Source organism: Patella vulgata, chromosome 3, assembly GCF_932274485.2.
Source record: "Patella vulgata chromosome 3, xgPatVulg1.2, whole genome shotgun sequence".
Taxonomy (NCBI): domain Eukaryota; kingdom Metazoa; phylum Mollusca; class Gastropoda; family Patellidae; genus Patella; species Patella vulgata.
This window is the reverse complement of record NC_065881.2, coordinates 6,601,997-6,619,206: the sequence shown is the minus strand read 5'-3', so window position 1 is coordinate 6,619,206 and position 17,210 is coordinate 6,601,997. Positions and strand designations below refer to the sequence as shown.

General features: G+C 37.4%; 1 protein-coding gene across 1 annotated transcript in view; it reads left to right on the top strand.

The window, feature by feature from the left end:
- The first annotated feature begins 703 nt into the window (after positions 1 to 703).
- The window catches only part of LOC126815872 (uncharacterized), a 29,731-nt gene continuing 13,224 nt past the window's right edge, over positions 704 to 17,210 (top strand). The window contains exons 1-7 of the mRNA XM_050541882.2: positions 704 to 983; positions 7,639 to 8,155; positions 9,728 to 9,794; positions 10,932 to 11,025; positions 11,589 to 15,105; positions 15,600 to 15,849; positions 16,574 to 16,736. Of these exons, the coding sequence (XP_050397839.1) occupies positions 7,850 to 8,155; positions 9,728 to 9,794; positions 10,932 to 11,025; positions 11,589 to 15,105; positions 15,600 to 15,849; positions 16,574 to 16,736 (4,397 nt within the window). The 5' untranslated portion in view covers positions 704 to 983; positions 7,639 to 7,849. The remainder of the gene's footprint in view (positions 984 to 7,638; positions 8,156 to 9,727; positions 9,795 to 10,931; positions 11,026 to 11,588; positions 15,106 to 15,599; positions 15,850 to 16,573; positions 16,737 to 17,210) is intronic.

The following is a 17,210-nucleotide window of genomic DNA, read 5'->3' as shown; positions in this document are numbered from 1 at the left end:
AAAAATGCAAGTCCAGTTAAGGGGAGATAACTACATTTTTTACAGTTCGATATGCGACGCCCCATTTTTTTTTACTTAAGGCGCGTTAATTAATGTGTAGATAATGTCATTGTTCCGTTTCAAATTCAGTATCTATGCTACAGATTCTAAAACAAACAATGATTCAATTATATTTTATTTCAGATAAACGTGTGTCATCTTCCACTTTACTTACTTATCAGCATCTTTAAACACCAAACAAAAGTCAGTACCGGTAACGTGAGCAAGTGCTCGATTGGCGCAATCTTCTAAAATGTTGGCTATAGATCTAGAAAATGAATTAATCGCTGATCTGTACTTTTATTATCGATTTTAAAATAAATTTAACAGTTTCTCATATATCTTTTACTACTACAATTTCTCCAAATAAATGTTTCATTTGGCGAATAATTCGAATCCCTACTAAAAGTAGTCCTCGTTGCCATATAGCCTAACTGAAAAATGCAGACACAAAATATTATTACGCACTGCAGTTTTCTGTCATTGACCCTTTGAGTTTTTCATACTTGTCAATACTGTGACTATACAAATATCTAAAGAACAGCATTGAGATAATAATAAGTAGAAAATAGTTATTGACAAAATATCTTGTATCCCATAAATTACTTCTTTGTTAGAGACTAAATTGTTATTGCGGACTAATTTCCGGTCAGGACCGAGCACCGTCTATCCAAAGGTCGGCTGAGAAATTTTCGGCTCCTTTTACTAAATTGTATTTTTCGATCATCTATCGAAATAATTTCAGTGTAGCCGAGAATAAGAATGGCGTTGTAAATGTAGAACATAACAGCCATCACCTAATTTGCCGGAGAACGAAAACCCTGGAGGAATGAAGCAATGAATTCTGGAATAGTCGCTTGGCATATCTCCCGAGATTTTGACAGTTGCGGGAGGAAGGTGCATTGGTGATTGGAAAGGACATGGATTTGTTGCTTTATTCGCAGGTAAAATATATTTTTCAATCCCAAGACACAGTGTTGTTTACGTCTGTTGTTACGAATCTGCACACTGTTGTATTTTTGTTCGTACGGTGAGGGTTTTTCGATCGGCTGATGTAGAAAATGAGAGATGGAGGGAGGAATGTGTATTGATTGATCGAGACTCGCAAGTAGGAAGGCGATATTCAACCTCGATTGCCCAGCGTCGCGACACAAGTTACGCGTTTATACCATTGCTAAAATGGCTGACGAAATTATCACTGAAACAAGCCAGTACGTCGCAATACTCCTTTGACCTTTTTTTCTAATGATATATTGTTGCACAGTACGTGTAGAGTTAGTACGGACAGGCCTTCTGTAGCCGAAGCCGTAAAGACTAAGTAATAATTATGGTCATCGGTGTGATTCCCACTCATCACAGTGATTCGAGTGAAGATTTAGACAGTGTTTCCCTAAAAGTAACTCTAACTAGGCTAATAGCTAGATGGCCTTGTAAGTTGTAATAATGGACAAAATTTTACTTCCATTAAATAATTATTCAGTTGTTTCCGAAGGGAGATGGCCTAATGGGCTGTCACTGTTGATGTCAGTTCAGTGTAGATACATGTGTAGTAAGATTAGGCTTAATAAAAACTATTCCAGGTAGGCCTAACTCGTAAGTCTTGTTACACTCGCCCTGTACGTTCTATGGGCCTGTTGGCGCATTGTGGAGCTAGGTAAAAACCAGGGGTGGAAACCGGAATGAATAGTAAACTTATATTGGGGGCTTTTTGTCACACGGCTGAACAGATTACTTAACTATGGCTATTAAAAACTTAAATAGGCCAATGTGCTTGAAATTACATGTACCTCTGGTTAACAAAATTCAATTAAATATTCCAGGGCATAGAATTAAAAAGGTTCCCTTGAAAGATCAACCTGATGATAAAAGGGGGGGGGGGCGTGCAAATTTGACAATCATGGGCTGCAACAGTAACAAACTGCAATTGCTTGAGCTAGGGCAAAGAAAATAATTCAAATGAAGACAATTACACAATCTATTAAATTTTATTATTCACAGTGAATGTCACTGATTGATAGCAGATGTTACATGTAGATAAGCAATTTTTTCTTTATCTTTAAAACTACCGGTAATAAATATTATGATCAAAATAAAGCTTAACGTGTATGACAAAAATTTTGATGACATGTACTTCAGATTTGCTTTTGTGCCAAAGGTACCAGTTTCTTCGCCATGAAAGTGTTTATATTTTAAGATGAAGACACATAAAAACCTACAAAACCCTCAAAAAATGCACTTCACTTCAATTTTGACAACAGCATTATAGATAGAAGAAGTCCTTATGTAATTTGGCCATTTCCTTATAAAAATTTATATAATATTAAGACAGGCATGTGCATGCTTTATCATAAGGTCTGTCATTGAGTCAACTGGCGTGGTTTCGATTCCCTGCTTGTATGTGCCAAGGAGTAGGGTCGCCTTCCAACCTCATGGCTTTTCTCCGGGTCCTCCGGTTTCCTCCCACTGCTAAAGACGCCCTACGCGCAAGCGAATTATTGAAATAAAATTGAACCATGTTACTGTTAGTCCCGAAATGATCAAGTTTGTGTCGAGTGGACGTTAAATCCCATTTCCCTCTCTCTCAAACCATAAAAAAAGTAGTTTGGTCATAGGGGACACAATTAGTTAATTGTTTATAAATAAAGGCTCAAAAACTAGTGATAATGTAGTTGTCTTTGTTTACGATACAATAAGCTTGTATTATTATATTGTGCTGGACTCATACCCGATTAATATTTAAACATACATTTTGCATGAGGTAAATCTGCCCCTTGCAGGTCTTTTTAAGGCCTAAAATGTTATCTAAATTATTAATTAGACTTTTATTAGTATGACAAGACCATAATCAACTCTCGATGTCATTAGATATCTCCGATATTAAGTAGATTAGAATTATTCAGCTATAACTATATTCAATATTGTGATTAAAATCTAAAAATGGTGAAGAAAGGCTAAGCTACGAACAACCAGTGCGGTGGTTGCAATTAATGCACATATCTTGTGAAACCTTCAAAAGGTAATATCTTCACTTGCAATGGAGCAATTTGAATGAAATTTTCAATAAATTCATTTTGCATTATCTATTTTCGAACTATTATAGTAAGAATGGCCAGCTCTTTATCTAAATCTTACATAATGTATCTTTATAAGTAAATAAGTTAAGCTGGCCAGGACTATTTTAATAATAACAAAGCAATCTAAGGCTTATACAACATTGGTATTATTGGTTACATAATACCTAGGCCTAGATATTTGCTTACATAACATTCTTTTTTTTAATCCTACAATTGTACTCTTAGAGGAAGAATTTAAATATGTACACATGTACATTGTAGGCCAGAAGTATTATTGGCAGTTTACTGTTAAAGATGTTCACATTTCTGGTCACATTTTAAATGGTTCCTAAGAAATTTATGATACGGGAGATTAGATAAGGAGTTGGCAGTTCTCACTATAATAGTTGAAAACTAGATAATGTAAAGGTAATTTGCTGAAACTTTCAGTCAAATTGATCCTCTCTGAACTGAGAATTTAGCGATTGAATTTCAGGCCTAGCCTCGATCATTATTACTAAAGTCGGTACAATAAAAAACATAGTCTCGATTATCCATTTTTTGATTTAATCATCAATGAGTGTTGAGCAGTAGATCAGATTCCAATCCAATAAATATCGCAGGCTAGCAGTGACATCAAGAGTTGATTATACATGTAGTCTGGATAAGTTAATTAATGTCTAATTAATAATTTATATAACATTTCGGGCCTAAAGAAAGACCTGCAATTGACAATAGGCAGATTTAGCTCTTGCATATTGTTTGTTTATAAGTTTTATTCATTGTAATATAGAGTGAAATTTCTCCTTTAAAATGAATGCTCAACAATAGTAATAATATTATTCAACCTTGACCTTAGTGAAGCCATAAAATAAAACAAACAGGAACTACTTAATGTTGAATGGATATTATATCAAAGCCAATAATGTGTTATGGTTTATAATGGTAATATCTAGTATAGTGATTTTTGTTTGTTGTTTAATACAGTACAGTATGTACATGTATTGTCAGTACATAATTTAAACATATACATGATACATGTATTGAAGCGGTCAAGTTGTCAATTCATACATGTGCATGTACATGTAGATAACAATGTATTTCTCTTCCCTGGGAATTTTATTACGAATGATCCTAGTTTTCAAATATATCATTCATTGAAAAGCTTACACAATTTTATTATTAAGTCTATTTATAATATTGTGTTTGTTTGGGTTGGGCTGGGTTGGGTGGGAGATAAATTAAGATATTTGCTTATTAATATTATACTAATAATAAGTTAGTATTGGTAGTTAGTAGTTACCTTTATTATATTGTATATTTATGTTACTTTAATGTACAGTGGACTCTTGTCACGAAATGAAATGAAATGAAATCGGGTTTAACATTATTATTATTATTATTGTTCGATTTATATAGCGCTTCATTACACATGAAGTGTTTCTAAGCGCATATCACAAACATATACTTCAAACACACAGAAACAATCAAAATCAGGAGAACATGATTAAACATCCTACTGTTCTGCTCCTAACCTGGGCTAATGAAGACGACCATACAGTGTGCTATGAGGGAAATTTTGCCCGGGCAGCGGCGCTACGGTCTACTCTTATATCGAATTCCAACTGCCAAGGGATTTTTTACATACACGCCAATGTGTACACGGTACCTCGTTTTTTTGTCCAATCTGAACGACTAGACAGCTGTCCTTGTCAGGCCCTATATCCGGCATCACTGACAAGGGGAAACCACCCTGGAAAATCTGAATGAACTTTCTCGGCCAATGCAGGGATCGAACACCCGACCTCCAGGCTAGCGAGCCAGCGTCTTACCCACTTAGCCATGTGATCCCCTGGACTCTGTCACATCCGACTTCTGAATACTGTGGTGCAGCATTTTGTGAAATCTGTCCTCATTTTCATGTCCTGATTTATTTCCGTATCACTTTCAATCCGTATTCTGAATATTATGAATAGGACTTCAATCAGTGGTCCCGTCGAACGATGTTCATTGTATTAACATTGTATAATTCAACCGTCAATCCGTAGGTGTTCACTTACAAAAAATTAACAAGCAATCACCAATCAATTATTGGTGAGATTAATACTAATGTCGGTTCTTGTTGATTACATGTACCTTGATATCGACAGAATGACGCATGAGTGGTTTCAACATCAAAGCCTTTACTTTAACCATTCGGCACATCTCAGCCAACTCTACGAATCTAGGGTATGCCGAATGAACCTTTAAAGTTAGTGGCGAAAGTGCCGATGCGGATCTAGATACCATTGAAGGATTCTGCCTATTATTGAAGGTTATTCTCCTGAAAACATTTTTAATTGTGATGAAACCGGTTTGTTTTTTAGAGCATTGCTTGACCGATCATTGTGTGATAAAAATGTGAGCGCTATAGCAACGTAAATATTAAATTTTCCCCACCAAATGCAACATCGACATACAACCGAAGAAGATTATTTTTACTTCTGGTATTCGAAGGTACAATAATACTTTCGGTATTGAGTATTCCGCCATGCTGTATAATCTATTATATTTTAACGATCCCGTACAATGTCGGATTTAACTGTACATATGCTCATAACCAATTTGAATTATTTGTAATCCTTGTGAACTGCCTTGATTATTGTATGGAGCAAAATCCATGAATTTACATTGATAAGAGTCAGCAAAGCTATTTGAGACTACATATCTGGGCAGTCAATCTGATTAAAACACAGATCCTATTTCATCTCGTTTTTTACAGTTCAAAGTTTTACTTGTCTTCAAAACACTAGGATCTGCAAATGAAACAGGCTGTTATGGCGAGTTCTTGATGCCTGGAGCTGTGGGTAAACCAATACAAAGCTTAATGATGGTTGATTAATCAATGTCTTACGTCATAGGTCAAAAGCCGCTCATATGACCCCTGACATGACCTTCCACTACAACCAGTCAGATCTTCATGTATTGTCATGGCTCGAAATGTTCGCCTGTCTACTTGTCGCCGACAGGCGATTTTTTCGTCTGACAGGTAGCAAATAAAACTACCTGTCGCTTGCGACAGGTGGACTAAATTTTACTTGATGTTCAGTAAATTGACCACAATACTCACGTCCACGTCACGTACATTTAATTATTTGTTTCTAAATGCAAGAATTAAACACGGAAATACCGTGAAAAGCCGCCATTTGCACTGTTTACATTTCGCTCTGTCGTAGGCTACAGTTACTCACACAGTTTGGAAGTAGACAATTTTATATCAATGAATTTCACACCATCTACGCTTGTTTTCATCTGCTTGACACTAGTTTATAGCATTATGGAGTATTATATCTAAATAAATTAAAACGCACCCCCAAGTCACCTGAAATAATTCTACCGTAACGACACCACAGTAAAGATAGTAGTGGTTGGAATGGAAATGCACACTGCTCGTTACTTGGTGTATTTAATCATTTAAAAAGTTTAAAACAATTTCCATAAATAAAGGCTATAAATAATTTATAAGACGACAAAATCAAAAAATCAGGTCGGAAAAATATTTCATATATAAATATAATTTGTAGCGTAAATATAGTCCGGATATGTGAGAAGGGAATTCCAGGTGGCGTTATCTGTCCTTCGCACGCGGTACATGTAAATACGGTGCCATGCACAGGTGTGATTTGTGTTTTGATATTCAATTTATTACGGATATTTTAAAATCTGAATTCTACAACTCAACGGTGAAGTATTCGATTTAGTACGGAAATGTGGTACCATGATACTTTGCGGAATTCACATGGATACGGATGATAGAATTGTACGAATCTTCGAGTCGCTGAGCCAAAGCAGATTCGCCGACTTTCAAGAACTTTTAGGCATTCCGATGTCGAAGAAATAAAAAGGTTTCATATTACGATATTTATATAGAGCAATGTAGCCTACGTCAAAGACCTAACCACGTGTGTGTGTACCTACATGTATGGATATGTATGATGTGATTAGTCTTTGAGTTTGATAATTGAGAGTGACAGGTTATTTACTGAAGCGACAGGTATGAAGAAAAGCTACCGGTCGCTTACGACAGGTAGCTTTTTTTAAAACATTTCGAGGCCTGAGTGTAGGCCATCGAAAGGATAAAAAAAAAAAACCAAACGAAATATAGATCTGTTTCCATTGCTTATAGATCAAGAGATTTCTGAATGATAATTTCTCTCTCTGTACTGCGTGTTAATGAAAATGAAATGAAATGGGTTTAGCATCCTAATGTTCTGCTCTCACTAATCAGCTAATGAAGACAGTCATACAGTGTGCTACATGTATGAGGAAATTTTAGCTCCAGTGTTGCTATGGCCTGCGCTTATATCAAATTCCAACTGCCAAGGGTTCTTTTACTTGCACGCCAATATGTAGGCCTACACAAGACCTTGGTTTTAAATCCCATCCATATAACTATACACTGTGCCTTGCCAGGGACTCGGTGCTGCACCACTGACAAGAGATAACCATACAAGAAAATAGTGCGAGTTTAACCATAACTTAAATATGATTATCTTATATTTTTCAGATGGCTGCCAATATAAATATTTTTGTACGAGTACCTGGTAAAAATACCAGTATGGATTGGCATCTTCAGTTTTAAATGTCTAACTCCAGAAAGTGGAACCAGTGAAGCTGGTATAGACCTTTTTGTTTATGGTGACTGTAGCAGTGACACCCTGGTCATTTGAAACCAGGGTTGAATAAAAAAAATAATAAATAAGTTCAGTAGATTATTAATGAAGCATCCAGACCTGAGGATGTCTTTGGAGGTAGTTTTGCCTTCATCAGACTCAGTTCATTCTTGGCTTGGCCATCAGCTGGAAGTACGAGGCATAGACTCTATAGTCTACACCCGCTATATCATCAATCTACTACAACATGACTACTCTGATCAGATTGAAACGGAGGAGTTATGGGGTAAAAAGGTTGAACAAGTGAAAAAACGCGATCGTAAGGGTGAACACAAAAAGAAATCTCCAGTTAGTGATGAAGAAAGAAGAAAAAATGCTGTTTTAGAATGTCTCCAGTCAGTTTCAGATCAGGTATGTCATAGTCTATATTGGAAATTGTGGTTATTATATTTAGGCTGCTGGATATTACTGGAGGTCTGTTAATGGGGTGTGGTGGGGGGCGAATGGTTAGAGCGTAGGCGTTGCATCATAAAGTCTTGTCATTGAGTCAACTGGAGTGGTTTCGATTGCCCGGTTGTACGTACCGGTAACAAGGAATACAATGTAGGTTCATCTGTTCATCCTCGTTTGTTTTCTCTGGGTCCTCTGGTTTCCTCCCACTGCTATAGACCCCTATGTGCAAGCAAATTATTGAAATAGAATTGAACCCTATGTTAGTCCGGAAATGACCTAGTTTGTCTCGAGTGGACTTAATTCCATCTCTCTCTCCCTATATCCAGGTTCTTCACACTGCTAAATACACCTAATGGCCTATGCACAAACTAATCAAACCCCATTTCTCTCCCTGTTTTGGAATCGGAACAACACATGGATCAAATCGATCAAAAACAGTTTGTAAAGAAATTCCCCGAGACTGGTGCAGAAATCTAAATATGTAAAACTGAACCTGATCTTTTCAGCAACAGTTTGCTTGCTCCGTGCTGACAATCAGTTAGGCCCTGAGTTCACAAGGCATTCTCAGACTTAAGTTAAGAATTTACTCAACTTTCAAGCACTGTTCATTTAAAATCAGCAAAAATCATCAAATTTGTGCCTGTATTTGGTTTAAAGTTAAAGCTGACCATTCAATTCTGATGAGTGTCCAATTTACAAGTTTTTAATTTCTCGATCACTGTTAAAAAAATAAACAACCCGATTGATTATTGATTTATAATGATTAATCTTTGAACAGTGGTCAGGAAATTAAATACTTGTAAATTGGACAGTCATTATCAAAATTAATCAGTCTGCTTTTAACTGGATACATGTACATGTAACAGGTATCAATTAGATGCTTTTTGCTGATTTTAAATGATTTTTACGAATTTTCAAACAAAGATTTGATATTGAATGAATGTTAAAGAAATTAGTGTTAAATACACAAGATTAAATGATACCCAGGTTACAGTGTTAAGTGTTACATGGTTGTCCTTGATGAATTTCCTGTTAAACCCGTTAATATCGAACAGACGGAAAAAACAACAAACTTACTGATTGACTTGTTTGGGAAGTAGTTTTAAGTATTATTTCTTTGAATCTGATTAAAACACAGATCCTATTTCGTTACGTTTTTTTATTGTTCAAAATTTCGTTTTACTTGTCTTTACTACTCTAGGATCTGGAAGAGTTGTTATATAACCCGTGTTCAGGACCGGGGGGATTAGCCAATGAAATGGTCTGTTACCGCAAGTTTTTGGTGTGTGATACATGGAACTGTGGGTAAACCACTAGAAACGTTAACGTTAATTGGTTAATCAAATGTATGTCTGACGTCATAGGGTCAAAAGTCGCTTGTATGATCTCTGATGCGACCTTCCACTACAACCGGTCAGATCTTCATGTAGTAGAGGCCATCGAAACTATAAAAAAATGAAATGTAATATAGATCTATACTGTATATGAAAGAGATTGATATTTCTTTTAAACTTTAACTTTTTTTTTCAGGACTGTGACATAGAAAATCTTGTTGATGAACTTTGTAATAGACTGAAGGAAACAAAAACACATAAAGGTTAGTTTATTATCTCGTGTCAGGTTAGGGGGGTGGGTGTGTGTGTGTTAGTTTTTATCTCGTGTCAAGTTAGGGGGTGGGTGTGTGTGTTAGTTTATTATCACGTGTCAAGTTAGGGGGTGGGTGTGTTTGTGTTAGTTTATTATCTCGTGTCAAGTTAGGGGGTGGGTGTGTGTGTGTTAGTTTATTATCTTGTGTCAGGTTAGGGGGGTGGGTGTGTGTGTGTTAGTTTTTATCTCGTGTCAAGTTAGGGGGTGGGTGTGTGTGTTAGTTTATTATCACGTGTCAAGTTAGGGGGTGGGTGTGTTTGTGTTAGTTTATTATCTCGTGTCAAGTTAGGGGGGTGGGTGTGTGTGTGTTAGTTTATTATCTCGTGTCAAGTTAGGCGGTGGGTGTGTGTGTGTTAGTTTATTATCTCGTGTCAAGTTAGGGGTTGGGTGTGTGTGTTAGTTTATTATCTCGCATCTCCATTTTTAGATTAAACCCAAATATGACTGAATCGTTCTAATCTACTTAATATTGGAGATACATGTATATGTATCTAATAGCATCGAGAGTTGATCATGGTCTGGATAATGAAATTTGTGTACTTTCATCCAATCAGAGGCTTAGCAGACATTTAGTGCAGAATAGTGACGCTAGTTATCTAGGTCAGGCGAGTACGCGCCACAGTACAGCTTGCAAACCTTAAGAAGAGCAGTAGCATTTGTTTAAAACCAGCATTATTTTTGTGTGCACCCTCCTCCTCCCCATCGCCTCCTGGTTTATGACTGAATTAGGCTTATCTTTAGAAGCATTTTGCAGAACTGGGGGCTCTAATTTAGCCCAACATGAGTATTGTGGGGGGCAGGGAATATAATTATTGGGAGAAGTGTATTTTTATATAATTATTGTGATTCTCATTACATGTATGTGTATCGTTATATGATTATTGTGATTCTTATGTATATTCTTATATAATATATATTTTAGTTACAATGTTTTTCGGTTATTGGGTGAGGGACACAAATGCCTAATTAATAATTTAGATAACATTTCAGGCCAAAATAAAGATCTGCAATAGGGAGATTTAATTCTTGCATAATGTATGTTTAATAATATAATGCATGTTTAATAATGTATGTGTTTTTGTTTCAGAGTGTTTTACTCCCTTGTCTATTAATGTTAATACAGTTGATGAAAAGAGAGAAAATAAAAACTCTGTCACTTGCACACAAGATCCAGCACAAAGGTTTGTTTATCTTCAGATTGAGAGAGAGAGCGGGAGAGAGGGAGGGAGTTAGTTAGTTAGTTAGTTTAACATCCTACTGATTTGCCATCTCTGGAATAATGAAGACCGGCATACACCATACAGTTTTCTATGAGGGAAATTTTGCCTGGGCTGCGGCACTATGGACTACTCTTATTTTAAAACGAATTCCAACTGCCAAGGGATCTTTCACTTGCACGCGAATGTGTACACAGGACCTTGGTTTTTCATCCCATCCGAATGACTAGACAGCTGTCCTTGTCAGACCCTCCACCCTGCACCACTGACAAGAGGAAACTACGTCGAAAAATCCTGATGAACACTCTCGGCCAATGCAGGGATCGAACTTGTGACTTCCGGGCTAGCGAGCCAGCGTCTTAGCAACTGTGGCTCCATTGTTTATGTTTAGATTGAAGCTATAGTAATTAAAAAGATTTTAAATTGGATTAGATATATTGCCAAAATAAAAGACCTGTAATGGGCAGATATAGCTCTTGCATAATGCATCTTTAATTTTAATCTGATTTTATAAAATATTTTTTCAGGTACTATGCTGCGTTTCCAGCTCTTTCCGGAGACGATTCGCCGGCTTCTATTTCACCGTCTGTCTGTGAACCTAACATATGGAAACGTAATCCTTTGACAGGACAGTCGGCTGGGGAAACTTCTGAGAGCAAAGATAAAGTATCTTCTGAAGATGGCAAACCTAAAAACAGTACGCTGTCCACACGATCTGAAACTAAACAACGTCCAGAAAGAAACCATCCAAAAAGACGTTCGAAAAGCATGACAGATAGAAAAGAAAATGATCGTAAAACACAAAAACTGGATGGCAAGAAGAAGGTTTATCCGAAAGGAAATAAGCCTAAAGGACCGCAAACGAAAATGCAAAAGGTCATAGAAAAACATAGCAACACTTCTGTTCACGTTCTGAGCTGGCCGCTGACAGCTGAGAAAGCCGTGGAATCTGGTGAAATTCGTCAAGATGACCAACGAGATAAAGCAGCTGAAGCAGAATATTGTAGTAAAGTGGAGCAGATTATTAAAACGTTACTGTTGTCGGGAATATCTGATCAACCTAGAAAGACTAGCGGCACTTCGTTGGAAACTGAATGGCCAGAATGGATGAGAGCAGAATCGGTTAGTCCTGAATTACAAGAGAACTATGAATGGTACACACAACCTCTCAATGAGATATTGGTCACGCCGTTCTCGAAAAGTAAAAGGCTTTACAAGAGATACAGTTATCCTCCGACTCTGTTTTTTGATGAGGAGACCGATTTAGAAAGTATTCTAGGCCCTCTTCTGTCCTCTGTTACATCACGCTACCAATTTGTGGACGACGTCTTTTCTCCGCCAGTTGTTGAATCAGATGTTAAGGTCACAGAAGATATTGTTCTCGAAAAGCAATTACCTGTTAACTCTGGAGTCCTCAAAGAAAACGTTTTCCCCCAAATGAAAAATGATCTTGCAGACGAGCAAGATGACAAGCTAAAAGTTAATCCAATTGGATACACATTACCTTATACAAGTCCAACGAGTGGTCAGTTTTCTCTGTTTGAATATGTTGACAACAAAGAAAACTTGGCGCCCAATCTCCAAGAACCACTTGCAGAAAAACACGACGAGCGGCATGTTCAGGAATTGTGGCAAGGAGCAACTGAAACTGGACTTAGGAATGAGCAGATCTCCAGCTCTGAGCTCTACAGTGTTTGGCATAAAGGACCCGATGGGGAGGGAGTGGCGCTGGAAACAACCTCTCTCGCAGATCTGTATGAAATATCAAGCTGCAGCACTCAAACTTTTGACAGTGATGACGGTACTGACATGTCTGACTTCGAAGGCATCTTTACGTTTGATTTGGAAAGTGACGAGGATTACGTTTCTACTCCTGTGAAACATTTTCACCAACCACCAACACAAGAAATGTCTCGTCTAAACTTAAATGAAGATCTGGTAGAAGCAGCTTCTGATATGGAGGTTCCAGAGAGCGCATTCTTTACGGAAGAACTTCTGGAGTCTTTTAATTCTGTCATTGAAAGTCCCAAAAATAGTGTATGCTCCATGTTGATCGACAGAGAATATCTGACAGAGATCATGCAGATGGACTTGCAAAATCAAATGGACATGCAAAGCCCTTATACAAACCTTTCTCCCATGTGTTTCAACATCTGGTCCATTGATGAAGGGAATACCGAGAGCTGTTGGCAAAGTAAAGTCCTCCTCCATGAATTCCTACAAACCTTTGATGACGACTGTCGTATTACTTCTGTGCCTTGGGATTCTGTACTGGGAGACAGGACTCTCGGGTGGAACCTGACCCCTAAAGACGAATGCGAAAAGTTGCGAGAAAAAACCAAGTCGGGTCAGCTATCACAGTTATGGGATGTTAATTCTCAAAGGAAACTTCCTTGGTTTGGAGCCTTTTGGAGCATGCCTTATAATGTTAGTATTTGGACGAGTCTTTCGGATTGTCCCGAAAATGATGATCATGTGAAATCTGACTGGGGACAAACTATGGAACCTGTTGAATGGGAAATTGATGAATCAGAAATATTTCTCTCTCAAGGCACCATTGATGAAGATGCCATGATTGGTGTAGAATTATTGGAGGAACTGCATAAAGAAACGTCCAAAGAGGATGTGCGTTATAATTTTTTACGCGTAGGCTCTTGGGATAAACATGAACGCAGTGTTTCCGACAGCGATATCCACGCATCATGGAGTAGTAGACGTGATGCATCAAAACAAGAATTCCATCGAAGTTTTGAGTTGATTCCCTCCGAGACATCTGCTTTTACTGATGTCATACCAAGTAAAATGCCTCATGTTCGAAGTGCGCCGAACTTGAAATTATCATCGTTATATTCTTTGCCGCCATCCGATTATGACAATCCCAAATTACCAAGTGTTGAACAGGCTTCAGCAAGGCATGATTCTCCTGCAGAGCATTTATACTTCTCCAATAGAACCCATTTTCGGCCCATCCAAACCCCTGTTGGCACTCCTCACGAAGAGAAATTAGAAGAGAGAGCCGATTTGTTTGGAGAGTTGGGCTTCTCATCCGGGACCCTGTATCAACAGTTCCATCAGCCGGGGTCGATAGAAGAAAAATTACCGATGTTTCGTCCCAAATTCAAGGTACAAAAAGATCTGGACAAGTACATTCAAACTGGTCGCAGTTTAGATGACGATTACGATCCCAAGTTTAAATCCGAAATTACTACTTGTCCGAGTTTTACAACCCTCGAGGAATTGGGAAAGGGGAAAATTGGAGATATTTTTGATGTAACTGGCGAAGGAGAGGATCCTTGTGGTAAAGAAAGTGGATTTGAATCGAATGGTGAGATCGAGGAATCGGTCATATTGCCGAATGAAAAGGAAGTAGATCGTGATCTTGATGAATGCGACTGGACTGCTGGACCAACCCTAGCGGCCAGATTTAATCATCTATATTTGGATAACTCGGATCATTATCTACCATCTGCTCTGTCAGACATGTGGAAAGAAAAGAAAACGGACGGAGAAACAGTTGAATATTCTAATGCCTGGAGTTCTGGTTACGATTGTGAAGATGCTGAAGGTGGAAAATACGGCCATTGCACGCAATATCTCCAGTACTTGCCCTTAGTCAAGCATGGAGAGCTCTCATTTAGCCAAAATTCTATCGAACCGTCCAACGAGGAGACAGAATTGAAACCCACCTTACCTGATAAAACGTACGAGGAATGGCCTTCACTACTTGAAAGTCGACTTGAGAAACAAGAGCCAATGCCAAGCGAGAGTTCTGAAACTGTTCGTGAAAATAATGCCGCGTTGCGAAAACCAGGTTTTGAAATGGAAGATGTTGCTTACGTGTGGAATGAAGAAATAAGTGGAAAAACTATTAATGTTATGGACCGATACGTGGGTCCAGATTATAAAACAAAATGTTTTGAGGATACAGTTTATCCTCTTGATAATATGCCGAATAGTGTGGATGAATTGAGTCAGTATTATCTGGGAAGTTTATCTGAGGATAATAAACATATTAAATGTCCTGCTACTACACATGAGTTATTGGTGAGTATCTGATTTGTATCTGAATAGGGATTGGGGAACAGGCATAGCCTACATGTATATTAAATCCCTTACTTTTTTTTGGCGGAGGGTGTTGTATGGTCGAATGGTTATCAGGTGGGCGTTGTATCATAAAGTCTGTCATTGAGTCAACTGGCTTTTTTTAGATTTCCCGGTTGTACGTGACAAGGAGTAGGGTCTCCTACTCCGGTTTCCTCCCACTGCTAAAGATCCCTACGCACAAGCAAATTATTGAAATAATATGTTAGTCCCGAAATTACCTAGTTTGTGTCAAGTGGAGGTTAAACTCTCTCTCAAATTGAAAAAATATCCGGAAAAAGGTTACTTTACTTCAAGTCATATTAAAAACTTTTAAGAATAAGGCACAGATTCAAGTTCTTGAGTAACAATCATGACTGGAAACTTAATCTCAACTGATTGCGGTTATCAAATTGAAAAATATCTCAAAGCTTTTAATTTTAAAATTTGTTTTTCAGCATACTCATGGTTTTGATGTTAATCTGCTACCTCCTATACCAATTCCTGAAACCGCTGTATATTCTTGTGAGTTAGAACAACAGGATATTGGAGGACCTGGCCTGGTGCCTATGTTACCTGATTTAGCAGTGTATTCATCGGATTTAGAAAAACAGTGGCTTGATCCTAAGTCGTTACCTAAATCGGAATGGCCTCCGTATCTTAGTATTCCAGATGCTAGAAAGAAAACCAATAAAATCAAAACCAAAGGTGAGTTTCTCTTTTTACCGTCTCATCTTTTGAACAGTTCTTGTGTGTCCATAACCAATTATTATTGAAGACCACAAACATGCTGATGCTCGCTAGAAACCACATGGTTGTTTTATATGTATAGGTTCATTACATAAACATCAATACATGTGTACCATTACAAAGTTAGATAATAAACATCAATACATGTGTACCTTTACTAAGTTAGATAATAAACATCAATACATATGCACCTTTACTAAGTTAGATGATACACATCAATACATATGCACCTTTACTAAGTTAGATGATACACATCAATACATATGCACCTTTACTAAGTTAGATGATACACATCAATACATATGTACCTTTACTATGTTAGATGATACACATTAATACATATTTACCTTTACTAAGTTAGATGATAAACATCAATACATATGCACCTTTACTAAGTTAGTTGATACACATTAATACATATGCACCTTTACTAAGTTAGATAATAAACATTTTCTGCTCTGGTGGGTAAAACAGTTACATGTATAAGCAGTTGAATTGATGGATTGTAAAAAGATAACTATCAATATGATCTAATTTTTTTTAGGATTGAGGGTAGGGAAATGGCCGAACTGTCAGCTTGTTTTTGTATGGCCTAACTAATTACTGTCAAGTAAATACAATGGTTTTTTTATTTTCTAGGATTAAGGCTTGTATTAAATCCGATGCATGTTTTATATTATAGGAGTGAGCAGAAAACCATGTAGTTTCTTTTTGGAAGGATCTTGTAAGAGATCAGATTGTAAATTTTCCCACGATATTTCTACAATTACTTGTAGATTTTGGGAGGATGGAATGTGCTTTAAAGGTCCGTTGTGTCCCTTTCTACATGGTTATCACATTGCAAGGTTGGTTCAAATTTATTTATGAATTCTGAAACTGTTAGTTTGTGCCCATGCAATGGCTCGTGATAGTTATAGTACCTTAATATATAATTATCCTATGCTAAATGAAGTTAATAGAGCATTTATTCATTTGATGCCGTCAAAAACTTGGTTGTACATGTATGTGACAAGGAGTAGAGTTGCCTGTCCAACCTCATGGGTTTTCTCTGGGTCCTCTGGTTTCCTCCCACTGCTAAAGACCCCTACGCGCAAGCAAATTATTGAAATAGAAATAAACCATATGTTGGTCCCGAAATGACCTAGTTTGTGTAAGTGGACGAAACCCATCTTTCTCTTTCTCTCCCTTTGATTGCCCTGCAAGATTCGATGACAATGATTTTAGAGGTAGCATGGCTGGCTAGTATATTAATTAAGGGAGGCTGAGAAGCTCCTGTCTATGTTTTGAGGAGAGGTTTGCTCAGAGTGTCAGAGCAGTAC